This window comes from Coturnix japonica, chromosome 6, assembly GCF_001577835.2.
Source record: "Coturnix japonica isolate 7356 chromosome 6, Coturnix japonica 2.1, whole genome shotgun sequence".
Taxonomy (NCBI): domain Eukaryota; kingdom Metazoa; phylum Chordata; class Aves; order Galliformes; family Phasianidae; genus Coturnix; species Coturnix japonica.
The window spans coordinates 20,429,744-20,454,777 of record NC_029521.1 but is presented as its reverse complement, the minus strand read 5'-3'; the positions used below and the strand labels follow the sequence as shown (position 1 = coordinate 20,454,777).

Sequence of the window (25,034 nt, the reverse complement as noted above, 5' to 3'; positions counted from 1 at the left end):
ATATCAATCTTCCTACCCCTCTTAATGCAAAATCTTCTCCCAAAGCCCTCATCTGCTCATCATGCGTTCCAAAACCCTTCCAACTTTCTACTGCCCTCTGCTTGTGAGCACGCAGTGCTGAAATAATTATTATTTCAATGAAAGCAACAGCTCAGCATGGGTTTCACTTCCTTTATGCGAACCTGGAGCTTCACATCTGCAAGGCCACATATCTCGCGTGTTTATCAAAGATAAAATGAAAAGAGCAAACACAGGTTTTTACAGTTTCTCTGTAAATAAATCACGTGAGGGCTCTGAAAAGTCAAGGCTGAAGTAAGAACATGTTAAAGGATCAACATTATTTTGAAAATCTGCTTGCTTAGGCAGCCACCAGCCACCCTTAGTGGCTCCACTGCTGGCGTCCTGTTGGAGGAACAGTAAATCTGTGTGGTCTATAGTATGCCCTCAAACTTCAATATCACAGTTCTAGGGGAAAAAAAAACAACCAAAAATCATATAGTGCAGCTATACATATGCAGGATGACCACGAAGGTGGAACAATTGTATCTGAGAGCTTCTACATTTATCCCAGGACACTGTTATTTTGTTACCAGCACCATCCCTTGAGCATCAACTATCTGCTTCCATTAGACATCATACAGCCTGGGATGCTAGAACTGAGACTGCACAGAGCTGCCAGGCACTTCAAACAACGTGTGAAAGAAGCAACCTGAAGGAGCGTGACTTTATCTTTCCCCATCCTGAAGATGGCTTTGGGATTAAAGAAAAAAAGGGGGTTGGGTGAACAGTGTATAGGAAGGCATAAAAGCAGATCCCTGTTTCTCTTCAGTAAGATAACATCCAGGAATAAGCAAGCTCCATCTGCTTTGACAAAATAAGTTCTAAAGGAACATGTTTGCTAGCAAAAACAGGATGAGCTATCTGGAGATGAGCAGCACTGGAACAGGAAAGCAGTGTAAAGCTGCCTGCACACCATTTCTGCCTGCAAAGTCTGCCCACTGGTCACTGATTGCTGAAAAGCAAAGGGCCACTCACCTACTCCAACACAGCTTTCCAACACAAAGAGTGGGTGCACTGGGTTCTTGTAACATGTACCACTAATGTTGACTTCAAAGAATGGCCTCAGAAAATTCCAGAGGACAATAGGAACAGGACAGTCTGAGCATTTCCCAGCACCCTGAGTATCTACTCTATTCCTTAGGGGATACATGGTCCTGATAAACCTTCCAGATCCTCTGTGTCTACTGCCACAGGACTATTTTGGAGCTGACTAAGCTGGGTCCTCCCCCCCAGTTTGTATGCAGTCCAAAGACAAAATGAGGACACCAAAGTCACTTACGTTTAATGTTTCCCAGGCCAAACCAACTTCCTCATTGCTAGAGAGAACAAAGAGCAGCACCAGCAAAACACATTGCACGTGTGGAAACTGACTTTTGAGCCAGTGCCACAACTAGACTGTTCAATACATTTAAACATGCAAGGGAGCTCAAGGCCTGCTGGATCAATACATTCTGACGTGCACGGAAGCACAAGGACTTACAGTGGTCAGAATCTCCTTGGGTAGGTCCCTCTCCCTGCAGCCCGCTGCTGCTTCTGTCATCTCAGTGGTTTCAAAGCACAATACAGTTCTACAGCTTTACTCAGTCTAGATAAGCAAATAGGGACACTGCTTTTCAACCTCACCTGTGCTTTGTCTCCAAGTAACTGGTTAACCAGGGAGGAAGAGGCTGCGCACTTCAAAAAACACTCAGTGTGGTGAAGAGCCTCAGTGGCTGTAACTCAGCCAGCAGTTCCTTTTCTGAAGCCGCTTTCTGTATTAAGCTGCTGCAAGAAAGGGCAGGGAGCTGAGATGGGGCAGGGGATGCCCAAGAGGAGCCCTTCCCAGCACCCATCCAAAAGAAGAGGCAGGACCCAGCTATGTCCCAGCTGTCCCAGCCCCACCACAAGCCCCACTGGTTCAGCTGATGGCAGAGCAGTGGCAATGAAAAGTCCAGGCTCCTTCCCTGAGACCAAAATAGTTTTTGTGAAGCATAGCTTGAAATTTTCAGCCCTCAGTGACGTTGTTTCCCAATGCTTTTTGCTTGAGGAGGGGAAAATGATAGCCACAGGTCCAGCAGGCACTTCTTCCCAGCAGCAGAGCTGTGGCCAAGCCAATATGTGGTAACACTGAAGGCTATTTGCATGGTTATTTTGTACGACTGCTGTTTCATACCCAGGCCTGCTATGGAAGCCCAGAGACCTCACAAAAAGTTTTAAAGTCCTGAGCTACTGAGGTGGGAGTAAAGAGACAAAATTGCCCTATTAGAGATGACTTTACCTGCTGCAGTGTAGTCAGGGTCAATTCTGTCCCTCTAGTGCTGCCAGCTTTTTTAGTTTTAGTTTGGAGCGGGCCATGAAATCATAGGAAAGCCAACTCCTCCCTCAGAGCCAGCACAGGGCAGGGTGGGGGATCAGCTGTTACACACTTGATGAGATGACTCCAGCAGGGCTGGCATGTCGGGGTGCTGCAGGGACACCCGCCAGGCTTCTCGCTGTTGGCAGCGCTGCTCTTGTTTTCCGTCAGCTCGTGTGTGCAAACAGGACCTTTGGTAAGGGCTCAAGAAGAGACACCGTGCTCCAGACTGGGCTGAAGGCAGAGTGCAGACAGTAATAGGATCCTCCAAACATGGGATCAAGACGGTAAGAGTCTGTTCTTGTTTTAGCGGCTTGTGCCATGTGGGTACCAAAAATACAGCAGGTGCCTGGCCTCTGGTCACATCATCACAGCAGACAGCATTGTCCCAAAGCTGCTAATGCTAGTTGCTTACCAGCATAACCTTGATGGAAATCTCAAGACACCCTCCTCTTAAGGGTGCTATTTGTTTTCTCTCCAAATGACAGCAACTTGCTATTTTTAGTGCTCATCTCATGTCTGCTTGGCATTTCCCTTGGGCCTTACCCTTGTTTCACACCGCTGATGCCAGCTCCCACGAAGCTGTGTATTTGGTGCCAGAGGGGCTGATGCCAAGTCTGCTTGTTCTGATGCCAAAATGGCAGCTGGCTTTATTGTTGAAAAAGGATTTGCCAAAGCTAACGGCACTAGTGCTGGGGAGACTAGCATCGATTCCAAGGTTACTTTCCTTCCTTGCTCTTCTATTGCCCTTAGACTTCATGGAATAATGCTGCTCCAAATGACCCTCCGGGGTCCTAGGAGATGAATTTTTCATCAGGGTCTAAGGCAATTATGCCAGCAGACAGTCTGAACGTACAGGTTTTCAATAAGGATAGGTACAGACATGGGGCAATTATCTGGGATGCAGCACTGCTACTGCTGGGCCTCACCACGACAGGAACAAGCCCCTGCAGATCGCACAGGGCTTGATCTTTCTCTACCCGCAGATGCGTTTTAAAAGAATCTCTCACAAAAACAGAGAACTGAAGATTAAGGAGGTTATGTGGCATTTCATCACCAAGATATGCATGAAGGCAGAAGTCTGGAGCAGGAGAAGAGGGTCAGGGATCAGCTAAATTGCATCACATCAGCATGGGCAGGAAGACAAAACCCAGGAGAGGTCATGGGTCCCCACCTCGTTTGCCTCCCCTCAAGTGCCACTCTGCAAAATGCTGCTGTGCAGACACAACCCAGTCCCACACACCGGGTGTAGGTGCAGTGACCTGGCAAACACCCACACAGATGCAAGCATATAGTATGTGCAGCCTGTAATTCCACATGTACAGAAGTATGCAATTTGAAAGGATGGCATCCCTGCACATTAAGAAGCATTGGCCTGTTTGACCTCTGCTACTTTTTTTATTAGCCAAAGAAAACTGTTCAGTGACCACTGTCAAATGGGCACCTGACAGCACAGACATGCTCAGGTCTTTCTTCAGACATGGTGCAGTTAATTGGCCGTTTAACCAACTCTGTGCCTTGACAGGTTCTTTCATTGCATAAGGCTTTGCTGGGATATCTGTGACTTATACAGCCCGGTCAGATGTTTCTGAAGTTCACTAGTGTTTTCAGAGCCTAACCCGGGCTCTGCCATTCCCCCTCCACCCATTGATCAGTGGGTGATGGATCACACATCACAGGACACATCCACAAACAAGGGATTTAACTGAAGCACAAGGAGGCAGTGAAGGCTTCCCACTGACAGCAACAAGGCAGCACTGATTGCTCTCCAAAATAACGAGCACTAAGGGTTGTGTACGTGTATCTTCATACAACCAAAGTGAAGAATAAAAGGAAACCACAAGTTTAGCTATTAAGAAAGCTCAATACCACAAGCATTTAAGAGATCACAACACAACAGTATTAAAGCCATCACTTTTAAATCACCAGACAAAACACAAGGAGAGCTATCAGATCTTAACCTCTGCTGTTAGAAACTTTTTAAAACACGAAACTTCAGGGAAAAACCACTTCAGAAAGCCTCATCTTAAGTACATCTTCTCTATCTCAAATTACTGTGTTAAGGAGCTCTCTGAGCATCCGGAGAACAAAAGCAAACTCATCACTTTCTTTTGAAATGAGGAATGAACAGAAGATGAGGAATAAATAAACCAACTCAGTATATATTTAATACAGTTTCCAGTTTTCCTGCTGTTTCAGACAGGGGTTAGGTCAGGACCTGCAAGCCTACCCTCTCCTCTGCTGTAGCATAGGTTCTGTTTGGCTTGTGTTGTCAAATGACAAGAATGGCCCCCCAAAATCCTACATGCTTTGTTGCTCTGCCAATCACAGTGGAGAACTTTTGGGATCGTATCAACCAGGAAAGCCTTCAGATAGCATCACCTACGTAAAGCACAGAGCGTGTGGATGTGGGTTTCCAGGTACCAACTTGCTTTGATTCAAGCACACAGAGCAAATTAAATGCCTCCCACGATCAGCTGTGCCCTTCTGCTGCAACTTCCTTGAGTGTAAAACACGGAGAGTGCCAGAAAGTTGCTTGAGGTCTCAGCAGCGGGGCTCTAAGAACACCCACTGGGTGTACTTACTGTGGGTGCCCAGCAGCACTGCTGCCCCAGGACAGGCGTGTTGCATAAGGAGCAGGCAGCCTGCAGGAAGCCATGCCTGCAGGTCGAGTTTCAGTGCTGACATTACACAGTTTGCACTTCGCTCAAGCATTGGAAGCACTGGTGGCACCTGGAATCGCAGCCAGGTTCTCAATCTCTGCTGCATACCTGCGAGTCAGGCAGCGCTGTCATTCCAAGGGCAGACACCGCAGACACCCCGCTGTCTTGCTTCCCACCTTGCTTCTATCTGTAGGGTCACTCCTTCGGCATCAAACTACATTCCCCTAGCATGCATCAATATGCTTTATTAAATAAAGTTCAATGCTCAATAATTACAAACACATTTCAGCTTTATCTCAGGACAAAACAGTGACCAGCACAACCTGCCTTAACGGGCATTATCTTATCCCAATTGCTGTAATTTCCATTAGTGGTTGTTATTCCACCAGCAGATAAGGTGAGCACTCCCCTGGCTGCAGCAGGGCTGGAGGAGGACAGGGTGACCCGCAATGCCGAGCCTCCTTCACACAGCAATCTGAGCCTCTCATGACAGGGCTGCTCCCTCTATTTGCCTCTTCCTGCATTTTTTACTGACTTTGGCTCTGGGCTTCACATTATTTCTTCTCCCATCTTCAAAAATACGCACAAGTCTTTATCTCAAGTGCTTTATCTCCCACATTGTTAGCACAGAGCAGAACAGACCTTTCCAGGATCCCACCACTTCCACAGATGACTCTTCAGCATATATTCCAGTCACTTAACGAACACAGTGTACCATAATTTAATCCCAAACACAGTTCTCTACTCAACATCCCATAAGCAACACATTCCCTCAGTCACCCTTAAGTGCTCAGTGGCAAAGTTCAGCAGCCCCACCATTTTCTACTTTTTTCATTTTATTTTAGATTAACACTTCCATTCTCTTTTTCTCATCAATCTTTAGAGTCCATATTTTCAGAACATTTTCTTAAGCCTTGAGTATTCCTCATCAGCTGCAATATAAATGTAAGGCCAAAAGTAAAGAAGAACAGTAGTCTTTATTATCCCTCCAGTTCTGGGAGACTGAACTTACTAGTTGGTTCCACATCAGCAAGAAATACAATAAAAAGATAAAAATAAAAATCAGATGTGGCATAAGAAAAAGATGCCAGATGGCTTAAAACATATAGGCCATTTGTGCAGCGAATTCAGCATAAACCAACAACACAACTATCTTTTAAAGTGTCAGCACCCAGCAGACTATTTGTCGAGTCTGACCTCATGCTGAGTTGAGGTCAGTGTGAGGAAAAATAAGTGACTGTCAAAAACATCCCTGAATTCCTGGGAACTTCGAGCAGCGTTTCACTCAAAATAAACAAATAAATAAAACACAACACGATCTTTTGTACATGCAGAAGCTCGTCAGTGAAATGGAACTTGTTCGTCTCACTGCCACTTCTAGCAGCTCTCAAGCAGAACCCAATTCAAGTCCTCCTGGTCTCTCTTAACTGGATGAGCTGGAAGAAATCTGAATGTGCACAGATGCCAAGAACGTCCCTTGTGAGTTCCATCCTCAGGTATGAGACACGTCAACTGAGGTCAAGGGTTTGACTGAGAGCCCAGATCTCGCTGCAGTGTGATAACCCACCCGGAGCCTCCCGCCAGGTCTCCAAATCCCAGCCTTCCGCAAAGTAACACGGCAACCTGAAATAAGATCGGTTTCTGAAGGATGAGCTGGTGCTCTATAAGTTTGGTTTTATTTCAGGCTGCTGCCCAAGATTGACCAACCAGCAAGGAACACCCGCTACTGAGGCCAAGCATTTGGAAAGGCAGGAAATGCTCAGAAGACTTCACACAGGACAGTCCCCACAGATCCACTTTTACACAGATTGTGCCCAGCATAAAACAGCCACTCACAGCCAAAAGACAGAATCATTCTTGGTAACAGATCAAATAGTGGGACAGCTCTCTTAGAAATGCTCTGGTATCGTCCAGAAGTGCCCAAAATTCCTTCTCAATGAGTCTTAGTGGGAAACAAGAAAGGACCGACTCTTTTCTGTAGTAAACAGCACAGATTGAGACACTGTATCAAGACCTGACCACCCCTGCCAAGTCCTTTACCAACACAGTAAAAGATCAAAAGGCATGACTGAAAACAAAGGTTCAAGTAAATTTACCCAATTCAGGTCCCAAAGACTTTCTGAATTGTAATCAACATCTACAGCCAGCCAGCAAAAATACAGAAATCCAACAGCTAAAGGGAAGGGCGTCACCAATGTATCCCTCTGTACATATAAACACTCTGAGAACTGTACCAGAGTTTGTTTTGTAACAACTTCTTCGTGAGACAGTCAAGCTTTAGCGATCTAGGAAGCTGTGGATAAACCTCGAGAACTGAAAATGTCTTTTGGTGCATTTTCTCATTCCTCCCTGGGGAATCCAGACTTTCGGAGCAATATTAACATGAAGCATGCAAAATATCCTGTGGGCTGTTTATAACCTAATGACTCCTAATGTAACCTTAAAGGCCCTTCTGTAAAGAGTTACCCGTGTTTAGCAATCCGAGCAGGAGAGCACTACAGCCTCCCAAGCAGCCCACCACCACCACCACTATTACAATTGTTTTGTTCAAGCATTTTCACATAATATAGTTGCTTTGTGGTGGTATTTGTGAAACATTGCTCAGAATCAGGCCAGTATAAAACTCAATGTGGCATCAATAACTGGCAGAATCATTCCAAGGACTAGTGTTTAGAAATGTCTGTTCACAGGTACAGCCAAAGCTGGAAGGCTTTAGTGTTTACTTACTACACGGTCCTGAGTGGTTAAGCTAGTGGGTTGTGTAAAAATCATCTTGTTCCCACTGCGTGCACCTACTGTAAATCAAGTTACCTTCCTGGAAGCTCAACATGTATCTGCTGAATGAAAGCAAAACACCTCTCACGGCTTCACAATCAGAACTCAAGGAGTAAGAAGCTGCAAGAGTTAAGGTTTTCATTGCGATGTTAGTTTAGCCAGTTATACATCCTGAAAGCTTCAAAAAATAAAAATGTAAGAAGGAAAGAGTGTTACAATCTGTGAAGTCAATCCTTACATTAAAAATACTCATGGAAAAAAAAATAAATGAGTTGTTTGCTTTCCAGAAGCCACTATTTGGTCTTTCCTACTTCTACAAATTAACAGAGGCCTTTCCAGAATTATAAATAAAACACTGGAGGCTCCATGTGACTTCCCCATATGTAGCTTTTCAACAGCCAAATGATTTTGCTTCTTCCATCCTCACTGTTTGCATACTAAGGCAGTGTTTGCCAAGCTTCAACTCGAGAATTTTTAAGCCAAATCTGCAAAACCAAGATAATAAAGATTTTGTCGATATACTTTAACCAGAGAGAATTCATAGAAAAGGTTAAGCTGAGGAAGGGAAGTAAGACCAAAAAGAGAAGAGTTGTATGTTTTGCCATCCATCTACAAGAGATGCCTCTGTGGAAGCGCAGAAGATGTATGAAATGGTGAGAATGCCTATTTTATCTTCTATGGGCTTTTAAGAGCAGTATATGTAGCCATCCCATTTCTCCACCTGTTCAGATACACAACATGCTCTTCACTCATTGAATAAACAAGACTCATTGAATAAACAAGTGGACCTAACCCAAAAAGTGGGAGAGTTGGATTAAGTTAACTGGCAGACAGTGTACAGAAGGGATTTTCCAATCTTCTGTCTTTCTGGTTGCCTTAATTCCCAACACGATATATAAGTATTCAAATACCCAAAATCCATATGACTTCCATGCTATGTATCACCTCCAGAAAACACATGGAGGTGACCTAAAATCAAGCCTTCAGCATTCTGAAGGGTGGGATATCAGGCTACACCTACAAGAAGCAACGTGGTGGAATTCTGAGCTAGGAAGGTGCAGCAAGCAAAGCTGAAGAGCACATGCTGGAGCAACAGAAATGATCCTTTCCGGGAGGAGTTGGTAAAGGACAAAGCACAGAACTTTAACTGAACAGTCAGAGCAGCTCAACAAGGAAGACAAGAAAGTCACCTGTCACATAACATAAGACTGCCATATTAAACCATGCCCCAAAGCAGAAGTTTGACACACATTCTTCTCAGGACACCAAAGTATCTCTCCTCCAGTTTGAGTTGCAGCACAGCATTCATTCCTACTGACTTCACTTTTCTCCTTGGAAGACAAACACACTCACAGTACTATCTTGATCAATGCAATCTCAAAATGTCCTTCATAGCATGGAACAGCTCAATAAAGCGGAGCACAACAGAAGTCCACACTGGGACAGCTTGAGGTTCTTATATTTGATGTGATGTACATAAATTCTTACTAATATCTAAATACCCCCTTGACACCAAGAGTGAAAAAGCCATGGTTTTCCACTTCATCAAGCTTCACTCCTTGTGGTCTGGATTCTGTGTTCCAAAAGCCTAGCACAATACCTGGATCAAGACACTGCACACACACCAAAGCTGTGTGAAACAACAAGAGAAGGTGTTTTCTGCATGTCATGAAAAGCAAGAGGAAAGAGGCTCTGTCTTTATTCCCTACAGTCTTGTTCAGTCCTGCTGGATGCCTACATGACTCTTAAGTTATGGTTATTTCCTCTTGACAAATACGTTCTTCTGCAATCTACTTCATCTGTTTCCAAAAAAGACAGATAATATTATTCTAACATTCAGCATTCCTTTCTCCTATAAGACCTATTTTAGCCTTTAAATGTCACAGAATCAGGACTCCAATGACTCCTGGCCCATCTTCACATGATGCTTAACTTCATGTTTGGCAAAGCCTTGCTATTTTCTATTATTTTCCCTCAATAACATTTATGGTATCAGAAGTGGAGGCAGAGTAATTAATATTTGTAGATACCATCTATTATTTTACACAACGCCAAAGATTCAACATGTTATTTCACGCTAGTTCAGTGTTTGTCTATATACGTATCAGGATTCATACCTAAGTGAAAGATCACAGGTTTCAAAATTGGATATTGCACGACTCAGTGATTGGTCAATAATGAAGGAAAACAGACACAAAGCTGTAATACCACTTGTGAAAGTCAGAAATTATAGATGACTATCATGTTTTCAGGACCAAACTTCAGAAAATGAGCAAAGCAAATGGGTAACTTCCTTTGATTTATCCCCATTCCAGTCCAAGGATGGAAAAAAAGCCACGATGTTCCACTTAACTCCTCCACAGCAGCAAGGAAACTGAAAGCGTAATTCACCCTTACTACTTTTTCGTCAAAGGAGGATTTCATTGTTAACTACCGTAAACACCAGATTTATATTTTCCCTTGCAACTTGCCAATCTTGCCATGACTCAGTTAAACAATAAAAAAAATAAAGAGGTTTCCTTTGCACTTTAGTAGCTCTCCATTTTTAGTCTCCAGCAAAAAGATGGATGATAATTTATGATTTCTATTCATGTGCCATTTCCAGTTGAAATCACAGCAATAATTAGACAGAAATGTAAAAGACAGACTGAAGTTGTTCAGTGGTATCCCACTGCAGCTAAGATTGAAACTTAATAGTGCCTTTGTAAAGCAAATCATCATTAAAACAAACCAGGGTGCTTCTGAGCCACTTCTTTGTAACAGAGTATTGTAAGTAATAAATAACTGACCAGTTGTCTCTGAGACATCCAGGGAAATGACAGCAATAAGTGGCATCAGGAACGAAAGTGAACTACCTCACAACTTCTCCTCAATTGCCAGGGCTCCATATTGACCTAAGAATGACAATTCCCTCCTCAATCATTGCAGAACACAAACATAAAGACATATTTATAAAGACACACAGGTCTCTGCTAACAGATTCTAACAATCAGGACACCGGAATTCAGCATCTCCAGCTTCTTTCCTGAAGGACTCCAGCTACTGATTCCTGATACGCTGCCAATCTGGTCCCTGAAACAAGCCAGAGAGCGTTCAGGAAATGCTCAGGAAAAGGCTGGGAAGCAGGAGGTGGTTGCAAGTAGATCAGGCCCTTGGATGCAGGGATTCACAAGGTTTTCTATGTCCCAACACATCTAGAAGAGATTGCATGGATTTGCCAACTTCTGAAAAAGGAACCAAAAAGATGAACTACAACACTGTGGGAGGACACAGGACTGAACTATTTCAAGCTCTCTACAGTTCGGAGAACGTACAGTCCTGTGAGTTAGTGTAAGTACTACATGTTACCCTAAACTAAAGTCCCTACAATTCCTGACCAGAAATGTGAAATAAAAGGCAAAGCTTAGAAGAAGCGAATTGTACAAAGATTCTGAAACAAATGCTGGAAGAAACAAGGAAAGAACCTACCCAGCCACACACCCAGCCAAGCATCCATCACTCCTTTGAAGAGCAGCTGCCTCGAAGAATTTGGGAAGCACTTTGTCCAGAAACATTTCTGATAGTAACCAAAACTCTGTCCAATTCTAATATCACTCACACTCTTCAATGTCTAATTCTTCCTGTATTGCCTTCAAAGACTCTTGCAATTCAAAAGCCATAGGAAAGTTCACATAATAACACCACATTTAACTAATGCATTTGCTTTTCTGGCCAATGAGGTCACTTTTCTGCACTGCATCCTATACAGCGAACCACATGCTCCTCTGGGAAGACACTACTTTTATTATTTCTAAAGCACTGACAACCATATAGATTTACAACCATATACAGAAGCCAAATAGAAGTTCTTACTATAGAAACATCTGCTTCTAGTCTTTACTTTCCACTTGAGTCCATAATTCTGAGTAGCAAGCAGTGTCTTTAGTTGAAGCAACGACACATAAATCTGGATGAAAGATGTCAAAAGTACAAAAATATCCATTACTGCTTTGGACTAGATTTGAACTGGTGACCGAATGATGTGACACTTGATAGTTCTTTAACAGTCCTGTGATGGCAGAGGTTTGCATCAGCAAATACTTAAATCCCAGGAGACGCTACTTCCTGCATAGGAAAATGTTAGACAAATGAAATCTTCAGAAATAAAAGCGTCTCGATCTGTGCAACTCCAAAAAGCAATAAAATTGAAAGACAAGTCACCAGATTCCCAGGGGTTTCTGGAAGACCCGTATATTACATGTATTCAAGCATACAACTTCGTGCCAGGAGTCACAATTAACAAAGTTCAGCCTTCATTACTAGATGAGGGATAAACACAGTGAGTCCAAAGAAGTCTCCCTTGTGTCTTTAGAAGCGCACAAAAAAATTCAAGACATTTTGGATTGAACTACGCAAACAACTGCACAGTGAGTCAGTGATTAAAAACTAATATCGGGACCATCTGCCCATCAACTACGTCGTACCAAACAAGCAGAGCCAGGCATCTAACACCTATCCCACCAGAGCCATTCAGGCCCTTGCAGTCCATGAACCTTGCATCAATACCCTGCAGCTCTGCCAGCAGATAGGTGCAACCGCCTGTGAGGCGTGCACGCACCTCACCTGATTCCAAAGACACGCTGGCTGAAAGCAGCAATCAAGTTTCCACTTGAGGTGAAGCATCCTGTAATATTTTATTAGGTTGCAAAAATGTCACCGTGGTGTACATCTGCTGGAGAGGCAGACGGAGCCAAAAGCACAATTAACAGCTCCCATCAGAGGGCACATCCTGTCTCACATTTTTAATGAAGTGCTGCATATGCACAGGTGCTCCATTTCATTGGAGAGCCTCCACATAAAGAGAATTCCCTGATCAATAGCGATATCTTTCATCTCCCTGATGAAAAGTAACACTCCCTCAAACAGCCACCAGCCGTCCTCCCTGCGCACACAACGAGCTCAACCACAATGGTGACCATCACCACAAAAAGGCGCTCAAGAAGATGTGCTGCTGCTGCTCTCCGCCTGCCTAGGAGATGCAAGCCCTTTCCCTGCCTTTGTTTATAAGCTGCAGACATACTTCAGATGCCCTGTGCTTGCTCATTCAACCACCCCAGACATACTAGCCAAAAACCTCTTGCCATCCATGTGTAGACAGTCACGTTCTCCAGTTAGTACCCAAGGGGCATGCAATTTAGGGCTTGCCAAGGAAAGCTGCTTATCACTCTTAACTTTAACTATATCCTATGTATCATTAAAAAAGCTTCAAGCGAAGAAAGAAAAACGTAATATAAATTACAAAGACAGATGTGATAAATCTTCCAAAATCATCAAAAACAATCACAGTAAAAGCTTTGAAGAATAAAGAACCTGGCTTCATAAAAACACTCCTCAGATTAACCCTTTTGCAGCTTTAGAAAAGATAAGATCTCTGTTGTTGCTGAGCACATCTGCAAGAGCTTGCCAAGGAAAGCATGAGCAAGCAGCTTCAAAGGCAGAATGACGTACCTATGGCAGTAAACCCTAATCCTTGCTGTGGAAACCACGCAACTGAAGTTAGTCATAGAAAATGGGATTAGAAATTCTAAAAGAAAACAAGGGGCTGGAGGAATCAGCAGTCATCCCAAAATCATGTTGAAAAACTTGAGCAACTTTTAAATAACAGCTGTTCTCAGGGTTGATAAAGAGGGGAGTAAGTCTAATACCTCCCACCGGAAACCTGTAGTGGATAGGGATAGGGATCATCCAGGTCAGCTCAAAACCTCGAACATTGGCCCTGATGGAGCTTGGAAAGGAGTAAAGATGCCAGCAAACACCCCCAGCTATCACCTCCAGAAGTCCAAGGGCGTGAACCTCTAGAAAAAGGGCTTTCTGGTTTGCCCACATAAAACTTAGCAAGGATCAAAGCAGAATGTGCTTCTAGAGATCAGCGCAGAGGCTGAAGTAGAGTCCTAGGGGACTATCTGGAAGCCTGGCATTCTTTCTACCCTTTGTAATGTTGTGCATCCAAGACTGTTGCAACTATTCAAGTGACCATCCTTGTGAGCATCACCCACAGCACACGGCAGAAATGCAGAAGTCAGGCCTTCTTGGAGAGAACTGAGGCAGCTCTCCAAGCAGACTCAGTTAATGTGACTTCCAGCAGTTCCTCATGTTTCTCGCCCTGTAACTTCCCAGACAACAGCACTGCCTACTTTCCAAAGACCAAACCAAATCCGAATTACAAGTTTACAAAGCCCACGTGAAATTCAGGTTTTGGAGAACATTTTCATTTTAAGACAAGCTGATTTTCTAACTCAAGGCAATCTTTGGAGGGGGGAAAAACCACCAAAACCATGTACAGTCAGGGTCAGGATGCCTAGAGAGATCCTGAAACAGCAATTTGTTTGGAGGAGTTTCCCCAGTCCTCTAATTGCCAAAGAACTTCATTAGCAAGTACCAAGCACTCCCTTCTGATCATTTCAGTAGATAAAATTAAGAGAACACAAAGACTTGCATCAGGAATCCAAAGGCAGTGGGAGGAACAAAGACAAGCAACGAGAGAAAAGAATAAAAAAATACCATGAGAAAATAAAGGAAAAAGAAAAAAAAAAAGAAAAAAAAAAGGCAGACTGTTGATGAAATCTGCTCCTGGTTGATATGGAAGGTGACCATAAGGTACTAACCAACGCTCTGATAACAGAGTATATTCTCCCTTTGATCACCCTCTGGTTTCACTGGAGACCCACTGGAGCTCGTAGAGATATCAAGTCTTTAAGAGATGAGTATCTAGCCTAGCACATAGACCATGAATGAAAGGAGAAGCGAGTTTCCACCCCTCCTCCCAGCACTATCACTTGCATTTAATCAAGTCAGAGCGGTCAGATTTCAGTGAGCTTCCTCCACTTTCTGCCCAGAGATCACATTTAGGATTTTTTCCCTTTTGAAATACCAGCTTTGGTGAAATCCAAAATTAAAAGGAAATGGGAAGATATATTCGGGACCACAGCTTAGGAGCAATTCCTCACACTGAGCAGGGCACCACGGGGACGTCCAAACTCACTGCAAGAGCCAAGCATCTGCATTATCTTTCATTTAGTGATGACATCAACATGCAAGCCTTCTTTCCTTTATGGCCTTACAGGCTCCAGATGAACCCTGAGGAAGATAGACCTCACAGCAATGGGAAACCACATGGCAAGACCAGGTAGTTCCCAAAACCATGGCTACAGCAACTTGGAGCAAGGCACATGAGTCCAGAGGACTGGGAACTGCTTATCCAAAGCCCCTGCAGCAACAGGGTAAAGACACTCAAGGGCCACCCCATACAGTCCCTCTGAATCTGAAAGGTAACCAGACCTGCTCAAGGTCCCAGAGACACAACACGAAGGTTCAGCTTCCATCAGCAGCAGTATCCTGATCAAAGAGCACAGGGTCTTTGCTATACTTGGTTAAGATACTAAAAGCAAGGGAAGTCAGAGCATTTCTCACACAGCTCAGCCTCTCAGAAGATGAAAGCAAAGAGGGGATTTTTTGTTTAAGTACTTGCTTAGAAGTTCAGTATAAAAAAAAATCCCCTTAGCTTCCCTTCTGTGTTTAGGCAGAGACCTTCTCTATATTTCCAGTGTTGCGAAACAGAATACAGAAGAAAACAAATCCACTTTGCCTACACAGTGAGAGGGAAAAAAAAGCCACGAAAGCTCGTATAAATACATGCATGTCCCTAAAAACAGATACACCTATTAAAGCATCATTGTGAGTTTTTTCAAGTTGAGAGCCTAACAACTCCCTGTACTCGCTGTTAAGACCAATTTTACTCCAAAGTAATACGCAGAGTTCACACTAAGTAATGAAAGAACTTGGCCCTACTTGGCTTGTAAGAAGCCCAATTTGCAAATGCTACCCATGGCCAGCTATTGAAAACACGGGCTGACAGAGCCCAGAAGGCACTACAGTGAGTGACTTAAGTGGAGGCACCCTACACCCACCAACATTCCTGCTGAATGAATGTGAAATCTGCAAGAATTGCTTTTATTTATCTTACTAGAAGCGTTTCTTGGAAGGGCTGGAAAAAATTTATTTCAGATGGATTTTTCAGCTGAGAACAAAGTTGTATTTATTGTAATTATGCGCTCTCCGCTGTGGCCTGCCTCGCTGAGAAAGAACATTAAATTCAGCTGCACACGAACTCACGGAAGTGACCTTTTGAATGAGAATGCTGCAACAAGAGGCTCATGGAGCATTCTCCCTGCATAATACCCCACTGTCTGCAGCTTGTGATTAGCACTCTGACCACTGATTTCAGCTGCTTCTTACACAGGCACAAGTCCACACGAGGTCAATCTGCTGAGAGTAAGTCACGCTTGCTGCAAACTGCACTATGGAGAACTGGACTTGGGAAACTATTCAAAGTCTCCAGCTCATTTCGTTTTGATGAACATTTATTAACCATCGTGTGGCAGCATAACCTTGGGAGGCACTCTGAAGAGGGCTCTTCTGTAGGACACACACTACCTAATTTGAGTAAGAGGCTCAAAGGTGTTATTGGTACATACTCACTTTAATGAGAGCAATGAATGCACAGAGGAACACACACCGCCAGGCAGAAGCACTCGCTATTCTCAGAAGAACTTGAGGGTTATCTGCAGGGTTGCTGGATGGAAAGTCTAAGCATGTCAGAATGGAGGTGAGCTAACCCTAAAGAACCAGGCAGTCAAATCAGCAGGTCCACCCCATCACCTGAATGAAAGGTGCAATGAGAAAAAGCAGGAGGTGCTTGTTTGGAAACAGAGGGTGTCTTTTTGGTGTGCAAATATAAAACGTCCTCCTCGCCCTCCTCAAACACACATCAGATCACCTTACTCTTCAAAGAAAGTATGGCTATTATGAAGGGATCCCATCCTCTAAGAACTTAAAACAGATGTCTGAGCCTTTCCAGCAGCTGAGTTGCTGGGCAGTTGAACTTGTCGCTGCCAAAGAAAGCAAGGCAAGCTTGCGTGCTGACGTCCGTGTCTCGGGGGCACTTGGAAGCCGTGCTGCCTGCCTGGCCAACACCACCCCCGTGCAATAGGACCTGCTGGCAGTGTGCTCCCAGCTTCTCTCCCCCCCACTCTCCAAGGAATGTACAGCAGGCTCCTGTGGTTCACGGCCATCCAAAGGTTTTTGCTTTTTGGTTCACAGGTCTAGAAAACAGACTCCCTTGTTCTAAGCATCTGAGGATTTTTAAAGCCAAAATGCAGCTATCAAAACAGTCTGCACCGCCAGTTTGGGTTCTGTGCTCACTTTGCAGATCCTGTGTTAGCATTGCAGAGCTCTGGTTTCACAGCCTCGCTCACTCAACCTGCTGGTTGAGTCCCAGCCTGCAGCCCTGCCTGCCACTGCCTCCAAGGGGAAGGCAGTACGTGAAACTCAGCTTCCTGACTGCAGAGCCAATTAACCAAGAGCTGCAAAGGAAGAAAAGCTTACACTTGGAGTATTTGTTCTCTGTGCAGCAAACACAGCAGATGCCATGCAAGGGGCACAAAAGCTGGAGCCTCTCACATTGTTGCATGTAGATGATTTACAGCAATGCCTTCCAGACAAACAGAAGAACAGCTCCCACCTGAGCACAGCAGAAGCCAAGAACCATAAAACCATGTCTCAATGATTAGGTAAAAATTGACCATAGCACTGGAGGCCATTGAAAACCTCTAGACCGAAACCTTGCAGAAGAAAACCAGCAGCTTCTTGGTTAACTAATAACTGAGACCTGAAGGCTTTCATCTAGGCCTCCAGCTGACGAGGGAAATACACAGCATCTACACACTAGGTGCCACGCAACCTTCTCATATCCTGACCCACACAAAAGCCCCACAGCTCATAGTGCATCCACCACCTGACATGGGGACGCTGAGATATGTGGAACTGCTTGCTTAATATCACAGTGAGCCAGGATCAGAGCTGAAGAGCTCTTGCAAAAAGCAGCAGCATCCAAAGGAAAGACCCAGAAGCACAAAGTGACATTAAAAAAAACATTATTTTTGACAATAATTTAAAATTCACCATAGAAGGGGGAAAAAAAAAACCCTCTGCAAAATTAAAAACCAAAATTGTGTATTTTTTTTTCCTTCATATCCCTCCCTCTCATCAAAAGCTCCCAAATGCGAAATGCTTGCTCTTGGGGCAGGGAAAAAAGCTGACACAGAAGCAGTGTCAGGCCTGCAATTAACAAGTTAATGGGATGAACTGGGTAAAAGCAGTATTTTTGAAGCCTGTTCCTTTAATGAAAGACATTAGACATTAGTTAAAAGCATAAACAAGTTTTACCTTGCACCCTGTCCTGCAGGGAAGGAAAGTGCCTTCAGAAGAGCTGTTGGCAGACAGTGCCTGTGCAAGAGAAGAGCTGGTGATAAGAAGAGCTCTCACAGCAAGGACACAAATAAACACAATTTAGGGGCACTCATTTCAGAGTCTGACCATACTTGAAAAACGCCACAAGAACTTAAAGTTTCCTATGAAAAGGAGCGCAATGATGAGGAGAATCATTCCACGCTTTCCTGGAATGAAATCCTTCATCTTCTAATGAAAGGATGGTCCTTGGACTTTGCAGGCAAGGGACAGACCTAAGGGCACAAAACTGGTTTGCGGAGCCTAACTGCTCTGTGATGACACTGGTAAGGCCTGGGGAGGACAGAGCGTAATAGCAAGAAATGCTGTAAAATAAACCACAAACTCAAGAGGAAAATTAATATTCAAGGAGATGAGATGGAAAAGATTCCTAATGGATGCTCCTTTTCCCTACAAAAGCAGGAGGTGAACAAAGGAACAGAGCAATCAATACAGGTAGAAAAAGGAGAGAGAAGTAACTTATAGAAAAAATTATATTTGCCACTGCAATTTCAGGCAGGCTTTGTCTGAGCCCAAGTGCTAAATGTCAGTAAACAGGGACAATCAGCAGTGACAGATGTCTGCAAGTCTGCTTTATCTCAGCTTCACATCACAGGAGGCTGAAGAGTCGAACGAAAGCTGTTGGTGAAGTTTGTTCCTCCTAAATAGGCAGAAGTGAAAATGACAAAGCAATCTGAAGACAACGCAATGCACCCCCAACCCTCCTCCTTCACTTCAGCGTTTGCTGCTTGAAAAGCAGCCTGCAGCCTAACCAACAGGACAACCAGCAACAAAGGGAGGAATTCACCACACAGGAGACCCAGACATGACTCATGACCCTCAAATACATTCAGGTAGCAGCACTAAACGCTTTCTAAGCACAGAGCAAAGGTCCTTCCAGTCCTATGCGAAAAAGACTTTTCTCCCTGCAAGAAGGGGTGAGGGGAACACTTAAGAGTAAATTTCCCCATGGGTTTGTAACAGTTGATGAGCAAGACACAATGAAGTCAGCCCAACAGCATGGCCTTGAAGACAGACTACATTCTTAAAAGGTTTTTCCCAGCCTTTATCCTTTATCCCTGTACAATGCCCACCACCTCCTCCAGGCCCCAGGTAGTGTTTAATCCTCCTATTCCCCCCCTGGTCATTCCCAATCCCTAAGGAGCCAGCTGGGATCCATGTGCCCACAGCCAGAGCCACAGAACTGTCAGAGGCACCGATGGATGCAATGTAACAGCCTGATCCGAAGGATCCAACAGACAGCTCCCATGTTGGCCATCACCCACCACCAGGGACATAAAGCAGATCCCACGGAAGATAAGTTTCCAAGCACCCAACTTCTGACTCAGCATTAACAAATTAAAACTCATTACAAAGTGTCAGGACACAAGAGAAAAGTGTCAATCAGTTCTGCTCATTAAAAGCCCTCTGCAATGCCTGTAGACATACCATTCATGCCTGAGTTTCCCCACTTCCAACAGGCAACACTCGATACCTTTTGCACAGGTTCAAGATGGTGGTGAGATTCCGGCTGAAACCATCACCATCTCTACAGCTCATCAGCCTTTTCCACTTCTGTCTGTGGTTCAGCCAGCAGGAGAAAAAAGAAAATAAAAGTAGTTCCGTAACCAGAACTCTGAAAGCTGTCGAGCTCTGAAAGCTGACCTCCCATCAGTTCACTCCACGAGGCTGACTGACATTGCAGGACAGCAAATTGAGCTCCAAGTGAAGCACATGATGGAGCTGTATGTGTCCCTGTTCATTGCAGGGGAGTGGGACCAGATGACTTTTAAGGATCCCAACTCTAAGGATTCTATGATAAAAAGCACATCACCACTACAAGCAATGAACTTCCATCTCATAGCAATGCAAAAGAATAAAGAGGAATGGAGAATTTATTGAGGTAAAAGCTTTCCACTGCTTGTCCTAAGGATTGCATCCATGAATGGTTGCCTTTCCATGATTGTCTGTCACTAGCCTGGATTCAAGGACTGCTGTTGAGACGTCCCTGATATGCTGGGTCCTTACAACCCCATCAGTAGCTGCCCAGTCCTCTGGGATTCATGAACCCACTAAATCAAATGCCAGATGGGAGCACGTACAGCCATAAAATCACCAGTTAAACACATCAGCAAGCCGAGGAGATTCTTACGCAGCTAACCAGGAAGGGTTACCTGGTTACCTCTTACCTTGTCCCCTGTAGATTAGGGCAGTGTGAGTCAAAGGAACACCTCCAAACCTGCATGCTGTGAGGAGACAGAACAAAGGGCCACCTGCAGCAATGCATTACCAACAGTCCGGGATATGCCTGACAAGGACAGAGCTGCACAGGCACAGCCATGACCAAAGGGCACAGCACAGACACCGTGGGACAGAGCACGAGGCCAGAAGATCAGCCCATCACTTTTGGCCTAAACAAAACACCCTGCTCTCGCCCAGGGTGCACAGGATACTTTCAGACCAGGCCTTCCATCTGCTGCACAGCTGCAAGGATGCAATAAGAAATTCTTACAGCATTGTGTGCAATCATGAGGGCAGCTCACGAATGGAAGAATGTTAATCAGTGGGGAAGCACGCTATCCAGATGAGACACTGGAGCGCACAGAGGTATAACCACGGCGGTACGAGCAGTCCTTAATTCAATCTGCACAGTTATTTAGTGGCTCCGCTCTGAGCAAGTACAGGCCGTACTTTGATCTCTGCTGCCTCCTGCCAAAACTGGGGAAATCAGCAAGCCAAAAAGCAAGAGTCACAAAGATATTTCAGCAGGCGAAATACAACTCTGGGGTTGTATAAGCAGTTCTCCTCCTGAAAGACACATAGCATTTCAGGAAGCACCAAAGTGCTATTGCAACTAATTACCTATACGTTAACTGAAGAAGTTGGTGTGTATTTTGAGATGGGTCCCTCTTAGATGTGGGTAAATGAAGCTTTGCTGCTCACACACTACTCAGTGACACTCCTAAAGGGTCCCAAGCGCAGGCAGGTCTGGACCAAGCCCAGTAACTTCATGTGCGGTCACAGCCAGCACAGCCCTGAGCACAAACACTGCGCTAAAGGGGTGTCAGATGCACCAAGTCACGTCAAGCCTGCCCTGGACACAAGGCTCCTCTCTGCCACCCAGATGAATCATCTCTGGAGTCACAGCATTTCAAGAACTCTTCAATTTGGAATGAAATGGGCCTTTAAGGAGATCTGTGCTTCTGTCAGATTTTGGCTCCAAACCATCTTATTAGAGAAAGACAGATTCCTCAGGCTTGCCACATAGTTAACATTCACTTAAATCTCTTGTTTTTAAAGAAAACAACAGTTGAGAAAACGATGTGATAATTAAGCTGCTTGCAGTGGGAAGCAGATGGACAATCAAATAACCTTTAGTTCGCCCCATTGGGATGTACTGCAATAGAATCCACAACAGAATAATGATTAATGTTCAAAGTTTAACATTACAAATTTGATCAAGCTTGTTCCTAAAAGACATTCATTTTAAAGGACACCCTAATTCATTTCTTACTTCCCCACTTCCCTGTCCCTCTCTGTGCATGAGGACAGTGCACAGATAATGCTATACAAGTGCAGCCATAACCGGGCATGGCCAGGTTCCTTTTTCCTGTGTTTACTCTGATCTTATTTTTGTTACACAACAGCAGCATATCTTCCTTTAATCTGCAGATAGGTGCTCCAACTCCTGTTAACAGAGCTTTGTGCTCCATGGCAAGCACACATGCAATGAACAGTCACAGGGTAAAACACTTGGACTCAGGACTGGGCTTTGCTAATGATCTTCATTCTCCTCTACTTGCCACCCAAAACAAGACTTCATTCAAAGAAAGGTCTTCAAAGATTCTCAGCAGCCTGGACTTATTTTAACCTGAAAAAATCAGACCCTCCTGCATAGTACAGCGTGTTCTCAGCAATGTTTGCTCAGTGTGGCTAGGCTGCACAGCTCCACCTCCTGAATTATTTAGAGGACACATTTCCTGCAGCACCTCCCAGCCTCAGACCTCCAGCTCTGTAGGAGAGTATTCAGAGAAGCACAAACCCTGCACAAGCCCCCCCCAGCACAGAAGCAAGCAGGGCATTGCAGCTGTCTGATACAGAGATGGCAGCAGGAAGGAGTCACCGTGAGCACTGAGGGCAGCCATGGTCTGCAGAGACCAAGAGCTGAATGCTGTCACAGGTCTAGCTAAAACCATAGGAACCCTCGGTGCAGAGATCTTTCCAGCCAGCACTGCTCACCACTACAAGCCCATCACCTCCAGGTAAATCATACTCTAAGGCAACATGAAAGCAGACAAAGTTTAGTTACATTCTAATTTCCCTGATCACACATTATTCAAATATACATATATATATATATATATCCCACATTACTCAAAAACGACAGTTTTTGAGTGGGTTGCTGTCAATCTGTAGTATGCCGTGAGATAATACCAGCTCTTTGATAGACAGTCTAAGATCTAAAATAAACCGCATGGGTTTTATATAGACAAGCTATGAAAACAAAACGAGTAAGAGACACATCCATATCTAAGTGCTCTAAAGAAAACACAGGCAGCCAAAGCTCTTCTCTCCCACCATCACATACTGTACCACCCAGGACTTACTATTTTAGGACTATTCCTGGTGCACTGATGGGAGAGAATATCTACAAGTCAAGCACGCAACTATTCCACAAGCAGGTCTATGTATGAATACTTCTACACCCTCTTTTTCCCTTCCTCCATTTCTACTTTCCATTCTTTTCCTCCACCTGTTCCTTGGCTAATACACAAGCTGTACAAGGAGTGCCCTTCACAACCTTCAAAGCAGGTACAGTGTTTTGATTAGCATTTATAGGGCTGAAGACCTGCACAGCTTTTGTCTAGACAGTCCTAGCACCTGGCTGCCGCTCATAGCTGGAACACCACAACACCTTGTGCCTGTATTCACTCAGTTTGTGTATGTTGGCTTGGTGGTGGAGCAGAGCAAGCACTGGGACTTCCACCAGTTCGAGGCAGTTGAGACAACATGGAAAACACATGGTTCATCACAACCCTGCAGCTCCCTACTGCATCAAAGGCCAAACCACAGCAAGAATATCTGGGATGACGCTACCAATCTGATGGTTGGACTAGATGATCTTAGAGGTCATTTCCAACCATAGTGATTCTAATGACAAAGCCTTTAAAGTCCACCTGGTGCTCTCACTGCCTTGAAAGAAGGAGATTTAAAACATCTGCAGTCAAACTCCTCACGTCTCTACCTGCTTCAGAAGTCAGGATGTTTTCCAATGGACGCCTTTCCCAGCAGGACACTCCACACCCGTGTCCTGGTGAAACTACACACTGTGTAACCACAGCACCTGTGCTCTGCAGGCACGGAGCAGTATCCAGGGGGATTCAGACCTTCAGCAAATTCCTTCACATAATCTGTGGAGGTTCAGATCTTCAACAAATGTGAAAGTCAGTTCCTGCCTCCTAAGCAGAGCATCAAATCTGAAGGAATCCTGCTCAATTTATGTTCTATGGAGGATGAAAAAGACATAACGACTCCATGAACAACAAGATCCAGGTTGTGCACAGGACACCTGGCCCAGCACAGTTGTCTATGAGCAACACTGAGCAAGGTGAAGGTCTATGGGTTCTGCATGGGGCAGTGTAAGAACACTGCTGGAGCACATCACAGCACAAGCACAAGACTGAGTAAAGTGATGGAGGAAAGCAAATGAACTTCTTTGGAATGAAGAAGGCGGTTACAGCCTACAAAGACAAGGGCTGGTTCCCATCATCCTGGCTGAAACGCTCTCCCTCCTTCCTTCCCATGATAAACACGGCTTTGTGGGCACGGTGGTGACAGGCTGATGTGTTGGACTAGATGCTCTCAGAGCCCTTTTCCAGCCGTGCTGGCTCTAGATGCTCACCCCACACGTCCTGCACAACAGCAGCCTCCTGTGCCCGGACAAGCCCCGCTCCCCGGCCCATCCACCCCGTTCGCTGCCCCCTCCCCAGGTGACACGGCACCTGCCGTCACCCCACACCCGTGCCCTCTCAGTGCCGCCCTCCCCCGGGCGTTGTTCCGTGCACAGTGGGTCCCGCAGCCCCCAGCAGCCCCGTCCCCCAGCCCCAGCCCGGTCCCACACGCCGCTCCCCGCCCCCCCAGCCCTATTTCAGCCCCCAACCGTGACAGACCCCCCAGGCCTCGCCCCCAGCCCGCAGTTCGCCTGCTGACAACCCCCTCCCCTCTCATCCAGCTGTCGCTCACGACCCCTTAGCACACATCGAACCCTCCGACCGGCGCCCCCCGGGCTGCCTCCTACCTGGGCGGGCTCCAGGCTGGCGGGCAGCCCCTCGGGCAGCGCCTGGAACAACATGAGGGCCATGGCGGCACGGAGCCTCCCCGCCATCCCCCCCACCCCCCGCTCCCCGCCTCCCCAGCCCGACTGCGGCCCGGGACGGGAGCCGAGGGGTACCCCGCTCCTTGTCCCGCCCCCTTCTATCGCTGATTGGTCAGACGGCGCGCAGCTCGGACGGCTATTGGCTCGACACGCCAGAACGGGAGGGGCGGGGTCTGCCTGCAGGGAGCTGCCATCTTGAGTGTGGCGCGGCGGACAGGGGGCCCGGGGTGGTGCGATGGGCGCCATGTTGTGAGTGGCGGAACTGTGTGTAAGGGGGTGTGGGCGCTGCCACTCGTGTCCGTGCCACGGCGTGGGGGGCAGCTCAGGGGCTCTGTGACGGCCATACAGCGCACGGCCACGTCTGCTGGCCATGGCTCCTGGCAGCTTTAAACCCTGCTCAGCCTCCTCTGCAGTGCACACAGTGCCCTGCAGCCATGCAGCCCACCCAGCCCTGGGGGTTCGCCAGCCCAACGCCAGGCCCTGAGGATGGGCAGCAGGCTGCAAA

At 45.6% G+C, this 25,034-nt stretch overlaps 1 protein-coding gene across 3 annotated transcripts in view; it reads right to left on the bottom strand.

The window, feature by feature from the left end:
* WBP1L (WW domain binding protein 1 like) overlaps nucleotides 1–24,577 on the bottom strand; it is a 47,938-nt gene extending 23,361 nt beyond the window's left edge. The window contains exons 1-2 of one of the 3 annotated variants that reach the window (XM_015867209.1): nucleotides 24,452–24,553; nucleotides 18,094–18,153 (exon numbers count right to left, since the gene is read on the bottom strand). In XM_015867209.1, the coding sequence (XP_015722695.1) occupies nucleotides 18,094–18,153; nucleotides 24,452–24,538 (147 nt within the window). In that variant the 5' untranslated portion in view covers nucleotides 24,539–24,553. Of the gene's footprint in view, nucleotides 1–18,093; nucleotides 18,154–24,451 lie in introns of all 3 variants that reach the window. The other 2 variants (XM_015867210.1, XM_015867213.1) reach the window with 2 other exon arrangements.
* Between the last annotated feature and the right edge of the window lie 457 nt (nucleotides 24,578–25,034).